The sequence below is a fragment of the Homalodisca vitripennis genome, chromosome 5, assembly GCF_021130785.1.
Source record: "Homalodisca vitripennis isolate AUS2020 chromosome 5, UT_GWSS_2.1, whole genome shotgun sequence".
Taxonomy (NCBI): Eukaryota; Metazoa; Arthropoda; class Insecta; order Hemiptera; family Cicadellidae; genus Homalodisca; species Homalodisca vitripennis.
The window spans coordinates 130,449,639-130,463,617 of NC_060211.1; the positions used below are offsets into that span (position 1 = coordinate 130,449,639).

At 33.6% G+C, this 13,979-nt stretch overlaps 1 protein-coding gene across 2 annotated transcripts in view; it reads right to left on the reverse strand.

Moving 5' to 3' along the window:
• LOC124362886 (cadherin-89D) overlaps positions 1-13,979 on the reverse strand; it is a 157,791-nt gene that overhangs the window by 46,056 nt on the left and 97,756 nt on the right. For both annotated transcript variants that reach the window (XM_046817760.1, XM_046817759.1), the window contains exon 7: positions 7,973-8,101. In XM_046817760.1, the coding sequence (XP_046673716.1) occupies positions 7,973-8,101 (129 nt within the window). The remainder of the gene's footprint in view (positions 1-7,972; positions 8,102-13,979) is intronic.

The window sequence follows — 13,979 nt, forward strand, 5'->3', positions numbered from 1 at the left end:
TTCATAACGATGTGGGTTCTCATATCCTACAATTTTGCTTCTTTACTTTACCTCTTAAATGGAAAGTAGCTCGCCAGAGAAAAATGTGGATTATTTTAGAAATAAGCATCATTGTTTAAGTTATGCTAGCGTAGTTAATCTGATTTAAAACTTCTTAGCTACTTTTTTATGCAGTGGCATTTGGAAATGTTACTATCCCTTAGAACATGAATGAGAAATTCAAATTTGTAAAGTTTATTTTATAAACACCCTGTATTATTGATAACTGTCATATTAATTAACAATTAGTAGCCTAATTGATTTTTATGTCTCGGATGTAGGATTGTATTTCAACATCAGATGTGGCAAGCCTAAAAATTTGGTTAGAATTCCAAACATTGAATTAGTAGGTTATATTTTAAAGGACTGTTACCCATTCACGTTTACCTATTAAACTAGGAAATATAACAATGTATAGTTCAGGTTAGTTTTTTGCCAAATGGTAGATGTAATGACAAACACAGTGAAATGTGACTTATTTTAGATTTAAAACAGTTTCGTCCACTTTTTTCAAACAAATTTTAAATAAAAACACTTTCATTAAGTCCATTATACTCCACAGAGCTCTCTCCAAGTCAAATTTTAGACATACTACCGATACGTCTTAGTTACGCTCAATATTTCAGGTATTTATTACCATTTTATATAATGAATAGTAGTTACTTTTAACGCTATAATTTAGACTACTTTTGAAAAGATTTCTGTATTCTCAGAAAGACTATGTACAATATCGTGATATCCGTAAACGACCAGAACACCGAAATTTTAGTCATGATACTTCCAACCGTTGTTCCTCAAATACTGTTTTCAATATAACGTATAATTTTGAACGTTAATCGGATTTACCGTTAAGCACCGGCAATAATGAAATAGCCATTTGCAGCCAACGGTGACGAATCGAGAACGTTAATACATGCCAAGTGCAAGGTTAATAAGTGAGCCATTGGACTTGACCGTCAGGTCCAACTCCAGGTGGTAATCACAGGTTGCGGTTGCGCGGGAATTCATAACACAGCTGGATTACAGCTTTCACGATTGTTTGTCTGAAAGTGAGGTTATGATCCACACAACCTCTCAATCAGTTGCGTGGCGCCATTTTCAATGGGGTTACTCTCGAATCTCATCATCTTCGGAGCCCACACGTGATGTTGCTTTCTATATTCGTTTATATTTTATACGGCTGACTTCCATACAGTACGGATATAAGCATATTTGATTACATCAATGACTTCTGCGTGATACGGGCGGTCATACTTCTATAATTTGTTGGCTTCAAATTCAGACATTCTAAAATATGGAGAGAGAAATTACTCTGTTGTACTGACATCCGTGTTTTTTACTTTTCCGTCTTACAATTTACGTATGATTTGGCATAAAGTACATAAATATTTTATATAACTGTTTTGAATAAACAGTGAAAAAGCATTATTCGTTTATTCAATAACACACATTAAAACACGTTTATTGAAATTCAATTTTTGCATACGTTTTTTGTAAATGTAGTTCTATTTCATCAATAATTAAGTTTTTTTCTAAAAAACTAATTTATTCGTTAAATAAATTTACTAAAAACCCTTCAAAAATAAGAGAGTGCTATATACAAAATAAGTTGACAAGTTTCACACATTACAGCAGAAAGAACTCGACTCTAAAGAAGTAAATGTTTTCTTTACATCTTAAAAAAGGCTATATTTGTACATACCATAATCTTCAACATAAAATTTTAATTAAATTCCGCCTGTTACTTAAGCACTCTGCATCAATATTTCCTGTCTTAAAATGCATAGATTCTTCCTAGTGAGCAATGAAATAACAATAATTACTATTCTTATTTTGAGTAATAAAAGCCTCTAATTGACTATTAAGTCTCCTACTATATTATAAATGACGAACATAATAATGCTAAAATAAACATCTCTTATAATCGAATTTATTAGACATCTATGGAATATTTATTAACTGCGTGGAAAATAATATAATTTGGTAATACAGGTAGATATAATACAGTTCGTGCCCGTATTGTTTAAGACTAAAAGTAGAATAAAATTGAGAAAATTAGTCGGGACGTTTCATTACGATTCGCAACCGATCCTTGTCGAAAGCGATGACCTTTGACTCGGAGCGTCGTAGAAAAACGGACGTCCTTGCTTTAATTAATGTCGCTTTCGCCCCGCAAATGTCCTGACTGCGTCGCGCGTGGAACAATGCTTCGATCACACGATTGGGCCAACTCCACTGATATCCTTGAGAGGAAAAGTAGCAGATCGACTTCGCTCTCTGCAGGTCGAAGTCTGGCGAAGGAAGTCGTTGATCCCTGTACGATAACTCAGTGGCGATTGCTAGGCCGTTTTCGCTCAGATTGGTTATTTACCTACGCGGGCAATCAGCTGCCGGCCACGGCCAACGGAATCTCAAGGTCAATTAAAGGGAGAGAGCGAAGTTACAGCAAGGAATGTAATGCTGTGTTTACTGTTGCCTCACTTCGAGGCGGCATCTTTAATTGGTGAAACTCAATGGTGTCGGCGCTCACACCGCAATACACTGCACTCTGGCTTCTAGATAGCACGTCGGGTGCAAAGCTAGTTCCTAATGAAAATTGCCCTCAAAGCAGCTGCGTTTTTTGGCTTGGAAAACTTTTAACGTGTGCTTTCATACAGTACAAATACTCCTTATTTCAGGTGGGGACAGAATCACGAGAAAATCTTATCTAGCATAGTTTAATATGAAATCGCGATAAGTTGAATAGCGAAGGTAGCAGTCCTGATAATTTATGGATGAATAAGGAAAACACATATGAATTTGAATGGCTTGTAAATTTACATTTTTGAGAATGACTAGAATGTAATGTGAAGTATTATCTAAACCTTCGCCGTCGCTCATGGATGTGTCTATGGCTCTCTATTCAAGACGTTCGATTCTCTATGGGTTCGATTCTCGGGGAGGTTAATAAAACATTTAAAATCAATGTTGATGTATTCCTTTACAAATTTTTCGTGCTTATTGTTAAAAATAGAATGATCATTGAAAATACTTTTAAATTATGAAGGATAGATCGATTTGAAATTATGAATTATAATTACGTCTTTGCGTTTTTAAGTTTTAGGTTTGTTCAATCTGTTTATTTCGCACTATCCTATACGTTTATTTTACACTTTCTCCTTTGTACCATATAGAAATTCAACCATGACTTCTAATAATAATACCGAAATCCAGATAATCCGAGCCTCCAGATTATGTTTGGAGCAGAGGAAATAGCGAGGAAAGCATAGAGAATACTTTAAACACAGGTCAGTGGCCGCTGAAGAAAATTATTTCTTTCATAACGTATAGTTTGTTTTACATAATGTTGTTACCAAGAGAAGTCACTCCCCGGCAAGCGTGGTTTACCTACAATACAAGGGTGATTTTGTTTCCTTTGAGTTGACTTCTTTAGTGATTTTTGTATTAATGTTTATCAGTTTAATTATAAACATATTTAAAAGACAAATTACTAATTATATAAGCTATTGAACTTAATGCTAATTAGAACCTTTAATAACTCAGTAAAGTAATTTATTCAATTATTACACTAATCATACCAATAACGATCGAAGTTAAAGGTACGTAACAGTAAAGTTGTACTACAAGCAAAGACAGTCCAACCATGGTGTGTTGCTGAAGTTACTAAGTACTAGTTTTTAGTCTACAGAACTCGTTACTGGTGGTACAATTGTGTTAGAAGCAAAGACAATCCAAACCGTGGTGTGTTACTGAGGTTAGTAACTACTAGTTTTTAGTCAAGAGAATTTGTTACTGGTGGTATAGTAGTGTTACAAGCAAAGACAATCCAAACCGTGGTGTGTTACTGAGGTTAGTAACTACTAGTTGTTAGTCAAGAAAATTCGTTACTGGTGGTATAGTAGTGTTACAAGCAAAGAGAATCCAAACCGTGGTGTGTTACTGAGGTTAGTAACTACTAGTTGTTAGTCAAGAAAATTCGTTACTGGTGGTTATAGTAGTGTTACAAGCAAAGAGAATCCAAACCGTGGTGTGTTACTGAGGTTAGTAACTACTATTTGTTAGTCAAGAGAATTCGTTACTGGTGGTATAGTAGTGTTACAAGCAAAGACAATCCAAACCGTGGTGTGTTACTGAGGTTAGTAACTACTAGTTGTTAGTCAAGAGAATTCGTTACTGGTGGTATAGTAGTGTTACAAGCAAAGACAATCCAAACCGTGGTGTGTTACTGAGGTTAGTAACTACTAGTTGTTAGTTAAGAAAATTCGTTACTGGTGGTATAGTAGTGTTACAAGCAAAGACAATCCAAACCGTGGTGTGTTACTGAGGTTAGTAACTACTAGTTGTTAGTCAAGAAAATTCGTTACTGGTGGTATAGTAGTGTTACAAGCAAAGACAATCCAAACCGTGGTGTGTTACTGAGGTTAGTAACTACTAGTTGTTCGTCAACAGAATTCGTTACTGGTGGTGGTATAGTAGTGTTACAAGCAAATATAGCCCAAATCATGGCATTTTACTGAGGTTAGTAAGTTTCATGTGGACTGTATTCCATACTTTAAAAGACACATTCTATTACAAATGTATTAATTTATTAAAAACATAATCTTACTTGAATGGCTCATGGTTAATGCATCTAAAACTCGTAGTTAAGCAGTAACAGTCATGTGATGTAGGGACATAGTAGTATGCACAGTATTTACTCCCTAATCTGGTACCCTAACTTTAAAATCTGGGCTCTAAACTAGCAATTACATCAATAACTAATATAACGATTGTTTAATGAGGTGAGTCCACCTACATTCATGTATTTAAAATATTCAAGATTTATTTTTTTAATTCTATAATCGACATTAGAAATAAGGTACATTATTCGATTTTATTACATGATTTGGTATAATTGTGAATGAAAGTTAGTAAAATAAAACTGAATTGGTATTGCGACATTTGATTAGGTCATGGTATAACAGAACAGCTGAACGTAAGAAGGCTGTCAAGCAGAATAAAGGAAGAAGCAGGATTGGTTTTCTGATCCAATAAAAACTATTAATCAAAAGTCTCCTGGAAGTGTTAAAGTAAACTACTGAGTTACATTAAACCAACTATGCATCACTCAGATCAGATGCATGGGCTGAAGTAGACGGACCGGTTCTTGCTGATTTACGCCATGTGGCTTTGCAAACCAGTAATTATATATCGATGGCCGGTAAAAGTAATTTTATATTGATATCAACAGCAATCATCATACATTCTTTGTGTAAAACATTTCTGGATAATTACTGAAAACCTCAATGACATTTGGTACATGAAGTCACCAAGTTAGTAGATGTAGCCAAAAATACATTAAACACTAATAAAATGTATTTGTTAAATTCGTTTTTATTTTATTGGAAGGAATAACAAAACAAAATGAAATGTATAATTGCGATAAAGTTTATGAATGTATCATTCAGTTTTTAATTGTTAGTTTGATATTTGTTTTAGCCAAGTTGATCTTTTTTCAGTTACATCATTATGGCTCTAGAAACCTCAATAATCAGTATAGATCGTAAAGATAAATGTATCCAAAGCCCAAAACTTCCATAATTTCAAACATTAGAGTACTATTGATTTATTCTTCAAATATTCAAAATTTTAATCTGTGTCACCTGTATAAAATGGGTAAGATTGCAGTAATAAAACTATGTTAGGTCGTAAAGAGTTATAATAATATCATAATACTTTCAGCCCCAACAGTATATATTAATCTGTAACAAATGTGATTGATTATTCTGACCTGTCATACTCGAGTGGGGTGGATAATGTTAAAACCGTTATAGAATTTTAAGTAAATGTCATGGATAAAATTATATATATATATATATATATATATATATATATATATAATATAATTATTTCTTTTAATTAATTACAAATAATATTTTTTTTGTGCTTTCTTGATAGGGGCAAATGTAGAGCATCATTATTTCACAAATAATATATTTCTTAAGCAGATTAACAGTTAACTTAAACCACTTGAGTATAAGACTTCAAAATAAAGCAACAAATAAGTCATAAGATGCTATCAGTTTTTATAGTATGTGATCCGTTAGAAATAAAACGCACGAGTCATTGAAACAGTTACAGTTAGCTGACAGATTAAAATGTAAATGTTTAGAAGGAATACCAAGTGAAGCTATGGTGGGCACTAACCATTACGCTCCCTATCTATAGCTTTAACTAAAAGTGCCTACAAAATACTTTATACCAATTGGTTATCAAACTTAATAACATTCAAATAAACATAATATGTAATGAACAAATCGCTCATTGCAAAACAGGTTGATTTCGTAGTAAGTAGTTGGAAATCTACATCAAAGGCAGATAGTTTCGGAATTAGCACTGAAACTGTTCAGGAATGGGCAATGGCCAGTGGCCGAAGAGCCCAGTGCAGCATTCCATTAATATCGCCGAGCAAAGGTCGCGCGGATACATTAGCGGACCGTTACAGGATTGGCGGAGGTTGCCGCCGTCTTCGGGGGAATCTGCCGGCCAGGACCTGCTATTAGACACTGCCAGAAGTAGGCCAGGACTCATCAGGTGGTAGGTCACCGGTAACAACCGAGGTCGCCAAAAATATGGTATCGATGTTGGGGGTGCATACCGTCCTGGGCGTCTGCTTTACGTGATTTTACGGTTCCGGATAATCCTAATGCTACATCTGATCTCCTACATCCGGAGATATGCTTTGTTTTTTGTAAATGGAAATAAAATATTTATAACAAAAATACGTAAAGTTAGCATTAAAGATGTTCTCTGATTCTTCAGTAGCTGTTTGTACATAAATACCTGTTCATAACGATAAAGTGTCGGTTGGAAGACTGATTATAATTAATCAAGATCTGAAGTTAGAAGCAAGAGCCTTTGTAAAATGTATTTTCAAATAAATTATTGTATTGAAAACACATTTTGAAGGTATAATTTTGTAGACTAATTTACAACTGCAAACCAAAAAAATTTTCCAAAATCTCTGGCGGATTTAGGCTGTTATATTTGACAGAAAATGTTTAATGCTTCTATTTGTATTCAAAAATTGATTATGCTCAAATGGTGAAAGTTTATATACTATCGTCTATATCGTGTTTTAGTCATGTATACTGTATTACATCTGTACAAAGTTTTATACATATAGCTTTAGTAAAGTATTTTGAATAGCAACTTTTGTATGGTGAAGCATTGAAATGTCTTCTTGCGGTATACACTAAGTTCACACTTCGTTATTACTAATGTAATTTCAAAGGAAATTCCTTATTTGTCCATTTACATTTTTAGAATTTAGAACAAAGATTATTAATTATAAAAGCCATTACGGCACAAACTGTAACCATTGTAAAAAAAGACATAATAGGCACGTATGGCAGAACGAAATCGCCCTAAATTCAGTCTGCCCCGTAGTCTAATACTAAATATGTGTTTTATTATGTTCGAATATTTTCCCATTAATACGCTTCGACAGTTTCAAACAGTTTCAATCAGCACCATTCTCTTTATCTTTTTAATGACTAATATAAGAACAAAAAAGTAATAATGATTAGACCGTATATACAGAGGGCCATCTTGATTACAGCCCCATAAGAACTATCTTAAATCTTAAACTCTTTTTCATCCTTATACGTGTGGACGAGGAATTAATTGGGAGTTCTTTATTTCAACATTTTTATTGGTTTTATTTTTTTAATTTTAAATACGGAAAAGGTATATATTTTTTTTTTTAAATTCAATTTGTACTAGTCACATTTATAAAATGATGTGTATAACATAATTATAGAACCAGAAATAAGGGCGTAGCCTAATAGAGCTTGAGGTGTAACATTATTCTAACATTATTCTGAAGTTCAAAATTGTAGGTGTGTTACAAGTTATTTTGTAAAAGCTATAGTAATTTACATTACAAACTAACCGTTACAGGGTAGAACTCCATGATCTGAGTACGGTAGACATCTTTAGTGAACTTAGGGCTGAGATCATCGCTATCAGTCACGTCCACCTGCAGGCTGGCGGTGGCTGCCCGCGGGGGTTTCCCCTGGTCCTGTCAACACATATTACATTTGTGTATAGTAACTTAAATTAACTTAATCTACTATTAAATCTAACTGAAAAATGAGACAAAATGGTATCGTTTTCTTGGTGACTTCAACGCATGGCTAACAGAAGTTTTCTGAGACAATATTATTTTGATTAATCTCTAATATAAAAGAAATCATTTTATTAGTTGATAAACTCATGGATAAACTTTATTAACAAAAAATGTCAATACATTATTATATAAAAATACATTACACAAAAAATAAAGAAGATTCTGATAAGGTAGTACAATAAAACTGTAACAATTTGATATTTTAAAATTATTTAAGTTAGGAATTCCCAACAGTACCTATAAAATGATTGCTCAACATAACGCCTCAGATTTATTTTAAATTTTGATTTTCCAATAGAGAAGTCCTATTTTTAGGTAGTACACAATGTGAAACTAATACAGTAAGCAAAGATAGAACTCATGTATAGCATAATTAGAACTGAAAAGATACCAACCTAATGATCTGAAATTACAGCAAAGACTCGAATAATAAAGAAGACCTATATGCAAATTTCAAATATTTCGGTTATTTTTACCATATAAAAGTTCGCAATTCACTTTATATTATGCCACATTTTAAGGTATAAATGAAAGTGTAAAGTAGAATGTTGATGACACACTTAAACGCGAACACTAAAACGTTTTTTTGAATTCGTCTCATATCCAGTTCCCAATCACGCAAGAGTAAACTAACTCCAATAACCCAAGAGCAATGTTGAGACAACCATTGATTTCAAGTTCTTGAATAAAAAGAGCTTTTGCTACATATATTTTCCATTTGAATAAAACAATGCAGCTCTGTTATTAATGATTATTCTTTTTCAGATATTGATAATAATTTGTCATTGAAAAATAAATACTGCTCAAAGTACTCCGTTTCAGTATTTATTATGAATCCATCCAATAGTTTATACATATTAATTAGGATTATACTTAATATTTATGAGTACTTTATTGTACTCATATTATGACTTGAAAGCTTACAAAGCTTACAATAATGTAGTTTGAATTTCACTAGGGCTTTGTTTTCCAATTCACGTGTTTAGATATAATTTAAAAAGTGATTATTTTGATAGCTAGTAATTCCATATGTACGGAATTATATACCCGCGTTGGTGAGAATTGATAATCATGTCCATCTCACATTAGGTCCGGCAACCTAAAAACACACATATGTGCATGACTCATACAACGAAAGCCAAACCTGCTGAATTATGGGTGGAAACTTGCTTCAAGCTGTCACGGATAGTTTCTGAAAATCGGCGCTTGGCGCGTGTGTGAGCTGTTGGTCAGGTGACCTCGGGTGACCCCGGCTTTCTGCTTGTTTGGCTTCGAGGTGAATATCGCGACGTTATTAATCGATTTCTCTTATAAACCGATTATGGGCATGCCTTCACGAGGACTTCATCTTTTCTCCCAGCTATCTTCTTTCCTTCTATGCTACTATTTATTAATTAGTGTGAAATTTGCTTTTCAATCGGTCGACGCGTTCTGATGTACAGAAATAATTAATTATTTTACATTTTATTGCTATTGCTTGTTGGGAAAAAAGGTTAACTTTACGTTAGAACATGGTTTATGGCCTGATAACAATATTGCGTCTGAAAAGTAAATTAATACACATAGAAGGTCAGTAATCACTACAGCAGTGTTTATAAAATCATAATATTGTAATACACTATTTATAATTGTATTTCTAAGTATTTTTGGAGACTTAAAATAATTATAGTTTAAAACTTTAAGTAATGATTTTATTAAATGACTAGTGCAAATAATGGTACTTGCCCAAAAATACTAGTTATTTAATTACTTGACTGAAATACGTTTTTAGTATTATGGAGGACTTCCAGTAGCTAGTAAGATTGGAGTACACATCCTTTTAGACTGTAACCTCTGGTTAGTATATAATTACTGTAATACAGTAAAATACGAAAAGGTAAGTTTTACTATACATACTGTTCCTTTTAGGGTCTTATATATTTTCACATGTATAGAAATAAATATTCGGAATTATGATGACCAAGGGGTCTAAAATGTAGGTCTTTGGACCTGAGTTAGAGATAATGCAGTTTAAAATCCTGTCTGTGGCCGTAGCAATTGTTATCAGTACCATTGACTTGTACTGTATCGACTCCCTATCCCCATTATTCTGTTTGATAAGATCCACACAAGCCAGTGTGAGGATCTCATCTTGAGGATCCGCAAGACAAGCAGAATAAGGCTTAAAATGGAATCGGCTTCTCTTTAAAAAAAAATATTTTTTTTAAATTTTATAACTCGTACTGTGCAGATAAATCCGTTATTCTTGTTCCATAATGGTAACTTACTTAAGTTTCACTTAAACTTCAAGAACTTTTAAAGAAGATTTTATAAACTTCTTTAATAATTTAATAACGTCTTTTCCAACTGTTTTTATTAACTATATATTCATGTAAAATCATATACTTTCTAAGTACATTTAGCATATAATTTGATTTACTGTAATCTGAAATTTTAGCTACAAAATTCAAGAGTGCCCCAAGGCTCCGATTTGGGACCTTTGCTTTTCTTGTCGTTTATCAATGGTAAAATTTAGGTTCTAATTACTTTTAATAGTAACACAAATCAGTCATTTTTTTATGGTAAAAACTTAGAATAAGCACTACGAATAGGCGAACTTTTCGTCCTTGTGCTTAGAAGAGTTCACACATCTTGAAATGTATACGTTCCTAATCTGGATCTCCCATAAATTCTATACTTTTACCAGTTTTCTTTATTCTGTAAATTGTAAAATTCTGGCTATTTCTTATAAAAGTTGTATAGAGGCTGGTTAAGGTCCACACTTGAAGTTTTTATAAAATTATCATCCAAACATTTTAAAAACATTTTACACAATTAAATTAAAAGATATGCTCAATCCGTTCTATTGTTGATTTTTAACACGAACACAGAAACACACGGAAGTTTCCGGCCAAGTGATGTGGGGGAATTTGCTAACGCTCCGACAACAATTTTAATTAACTCATTGCGCTTTAGGATCCAAGTCCTCTCCGTAGAGCGATGTTCACACTCAGACGTGCCGCGTCAGAGCAAAGTTGTGTAATGTGCAATGCCCTGTAATGAAATGTCGCGCTGTGAAGCACGCAAGAACAACGCAGTGTTGCAAAGCATCAAGCACCTTTGCACTGAACTGTCCTGCCTGTGTCCTCACGACCCACCGTGCGTTCAGACAGAGCCCAGGGCAGCAATTAGGTTCTTTATTAAATCTGTAATTTGGAGTCAGTATGCTGAATAGCTTCTTCTTATGAACTGACACAAATGTAAAACTCGCTAGGCTCTCCATAAATATTCACCTTCATGATGCTGTTTAAAAATTGTTATTTAATCTTCATTTTGTATCTTGTAAACTTTGTGTATATTTAATATGCTACTTCTTCATTTCTTTTCCAGAGATATGTTTAGCATCACTGTACAGATATCTGTCGATAATAAACTACATTAATACACAGCACCTTCACTTTGGTTCTGTCCTGAGTAACCTTGACTATTCCCAGCAACCATAACGCACCATGAGGTCTGCCGCATCAACGTGTAATTACTATACAATAACTGTCTACCTATAATACTTTAATTTAAATGTTTTTCTCTCACTTCCTCCTAAACTGTTCTCTTCTTCTAAGTTATTGTATTGTTGTTATTAGTTATTATATTATAAGCAAGTCACATATTCATGTATCATTTTGTGTATACTGAAAATCACAATAAAAGTTCGATAAATGTTGCATTATTCTTCTCAAAACTTTTAATTTGTTTAGAATAGAATTGAAAATCGCACATACTTGGCACAAAGATTAAAACTAAATTAATACTTGTAAGTTTATCGTTTCAAACAGTTCAATACGAATGTTAAAAACATATATTTAAAATCTGTTAACTTTATTAACGTCCATTTAAAGATTAATACATCAAGCGAGATTATCTTGCAAGAAGAATCAGTCTCATCTTCGCCCCAATACACGCAATCATATCTCCGAATTTACAAGTTATTTCCTTTCCTTTGATAGTCCAGCTGCGGTAAGAGAAACATGCGAAATTTAACGGTGTCAGATCTAAAACTTTCCCTAGTTTCTCTCAAAGCCCTGTGAGAAAGACCCACTGACCAGACCAACTGTTTAGTATGTATGAGTCTGACTCCGGGGGCGTTATGATCGGTGACCGCTGAACTAGCCGCGAGGTCACAACTTTGACCTTGACTTCTACTTAACCTCCTTTGATAATTAATTGTTACTTCTTCACACACTGACCAGACCAACTGTTTAGTATGTATGAGTCTGACTCCGGGGGCGTTATGATCGGTGACCGCTGAACTAGCCGCGAGGTCACAACTTTGACCTTGACTCTTACTTAACCTCCTTTGATAATTAATTGTTACTTCTTCACACACTGACCTGAGGTCGTGACGTCTGACTGCGTCATGTAACCTATGACCTCGTCCATTCCTGTGCAGTTTCAAACAAATACCTTCGGTGAATAAAAATATATCTTCAAGGATAAGTAAACTCATTAAAGATTTTACTTACAATTCATTCATAGGATGTTGATAGTGTAGGCTATATATTTTCATAATTGTCTATGTAGATATTTGTCTCTTTGGTATAGATCTTTATCACTTTGGAGTTTAGTTCATAATAGTTGTAATATACTTCACGATGACAAAGAACGCAAACTAGCATAAAGTGTTGAGTATTGGTTGAGGAACGGGTAGAAGAACTGGTGTAAGCTATTATTTTTTATGGAATATGGTTTGATAGTCTTTAATTACTCTACAATCACCCAGTATGTCATCTTCACCAATAAGTTGGGTGGGGAGGGATATTTTGTGCAGTGTATATGTTCTGTGCTGTGGAATGTGCACATGATACAGTGACATTATTGGTATTTGCTCAAGTTACTCTGGACCGTGAAGGAAACAGGATTTTTCCGGACATTTGCCATCGTTCAGTGAAACAATAAATCAGTAACACTACGTTTCGAGATCTGCAATCTGATCTCTTCTTCAGGTAAAGAACTAACCTAATACTCTGGACTCTCAAGCATACGCTTGAGTTTGTTGCGTGCAACTTGTTCAGCTGTTGTATCACCATCACTTGGGCACGTTTATCGTCACATGTTAATACGTTTTAGTTGGTTTATTCATTTAATTATTTTACGCTGAATCTTATGCCGATTTTTGGCATGTGAAGACAATGATAGATCCCAATCCTCAAAATGTAGTGTTATTTTTGTTTAATATTAACTATGAAAAATGACTAAACTATGAAAAAAAATTGAAAATATTCAAAAACTTTTATACTATCAAATCATCCACAGTCAATAATGAACTTCAAACAAAGAATTGATCCTAAAGTTTAGATCGGATTTCCGTTAAATTTTGCCAAAAGGGGCGAAGACCTAGAATGGAAGCGGTGACGGACGGCAGCGACTAGCCTAGGTATACTGAATGGAAACTGTCCGACTAGACTGTACAACTGATAGATATGTTACTTTTCATATTTTAACAACACTAACTTTGCTTTATTATAGCCTTAAGTTTTATAAGACTTTATATTTTTTTAATAGCGTGCGTTGAAATTTGTGTTAATGAAGTACCTAATATTTGTAATACGTGTCTGTCAAAACGTGTCGACGATAATATATTTACCCATGGTTATGGAGTACCCAAAAGCTTCTTCTTAAAATTATATTATTGTCTGTTAACCATAACTTCCTATAGAAAATTCCTAGAAATTGGGCCATAGATTCGCCGTGGTTAACAGAAGAACTCTATTATTTTTCAGGTCAAAAGGTTAAA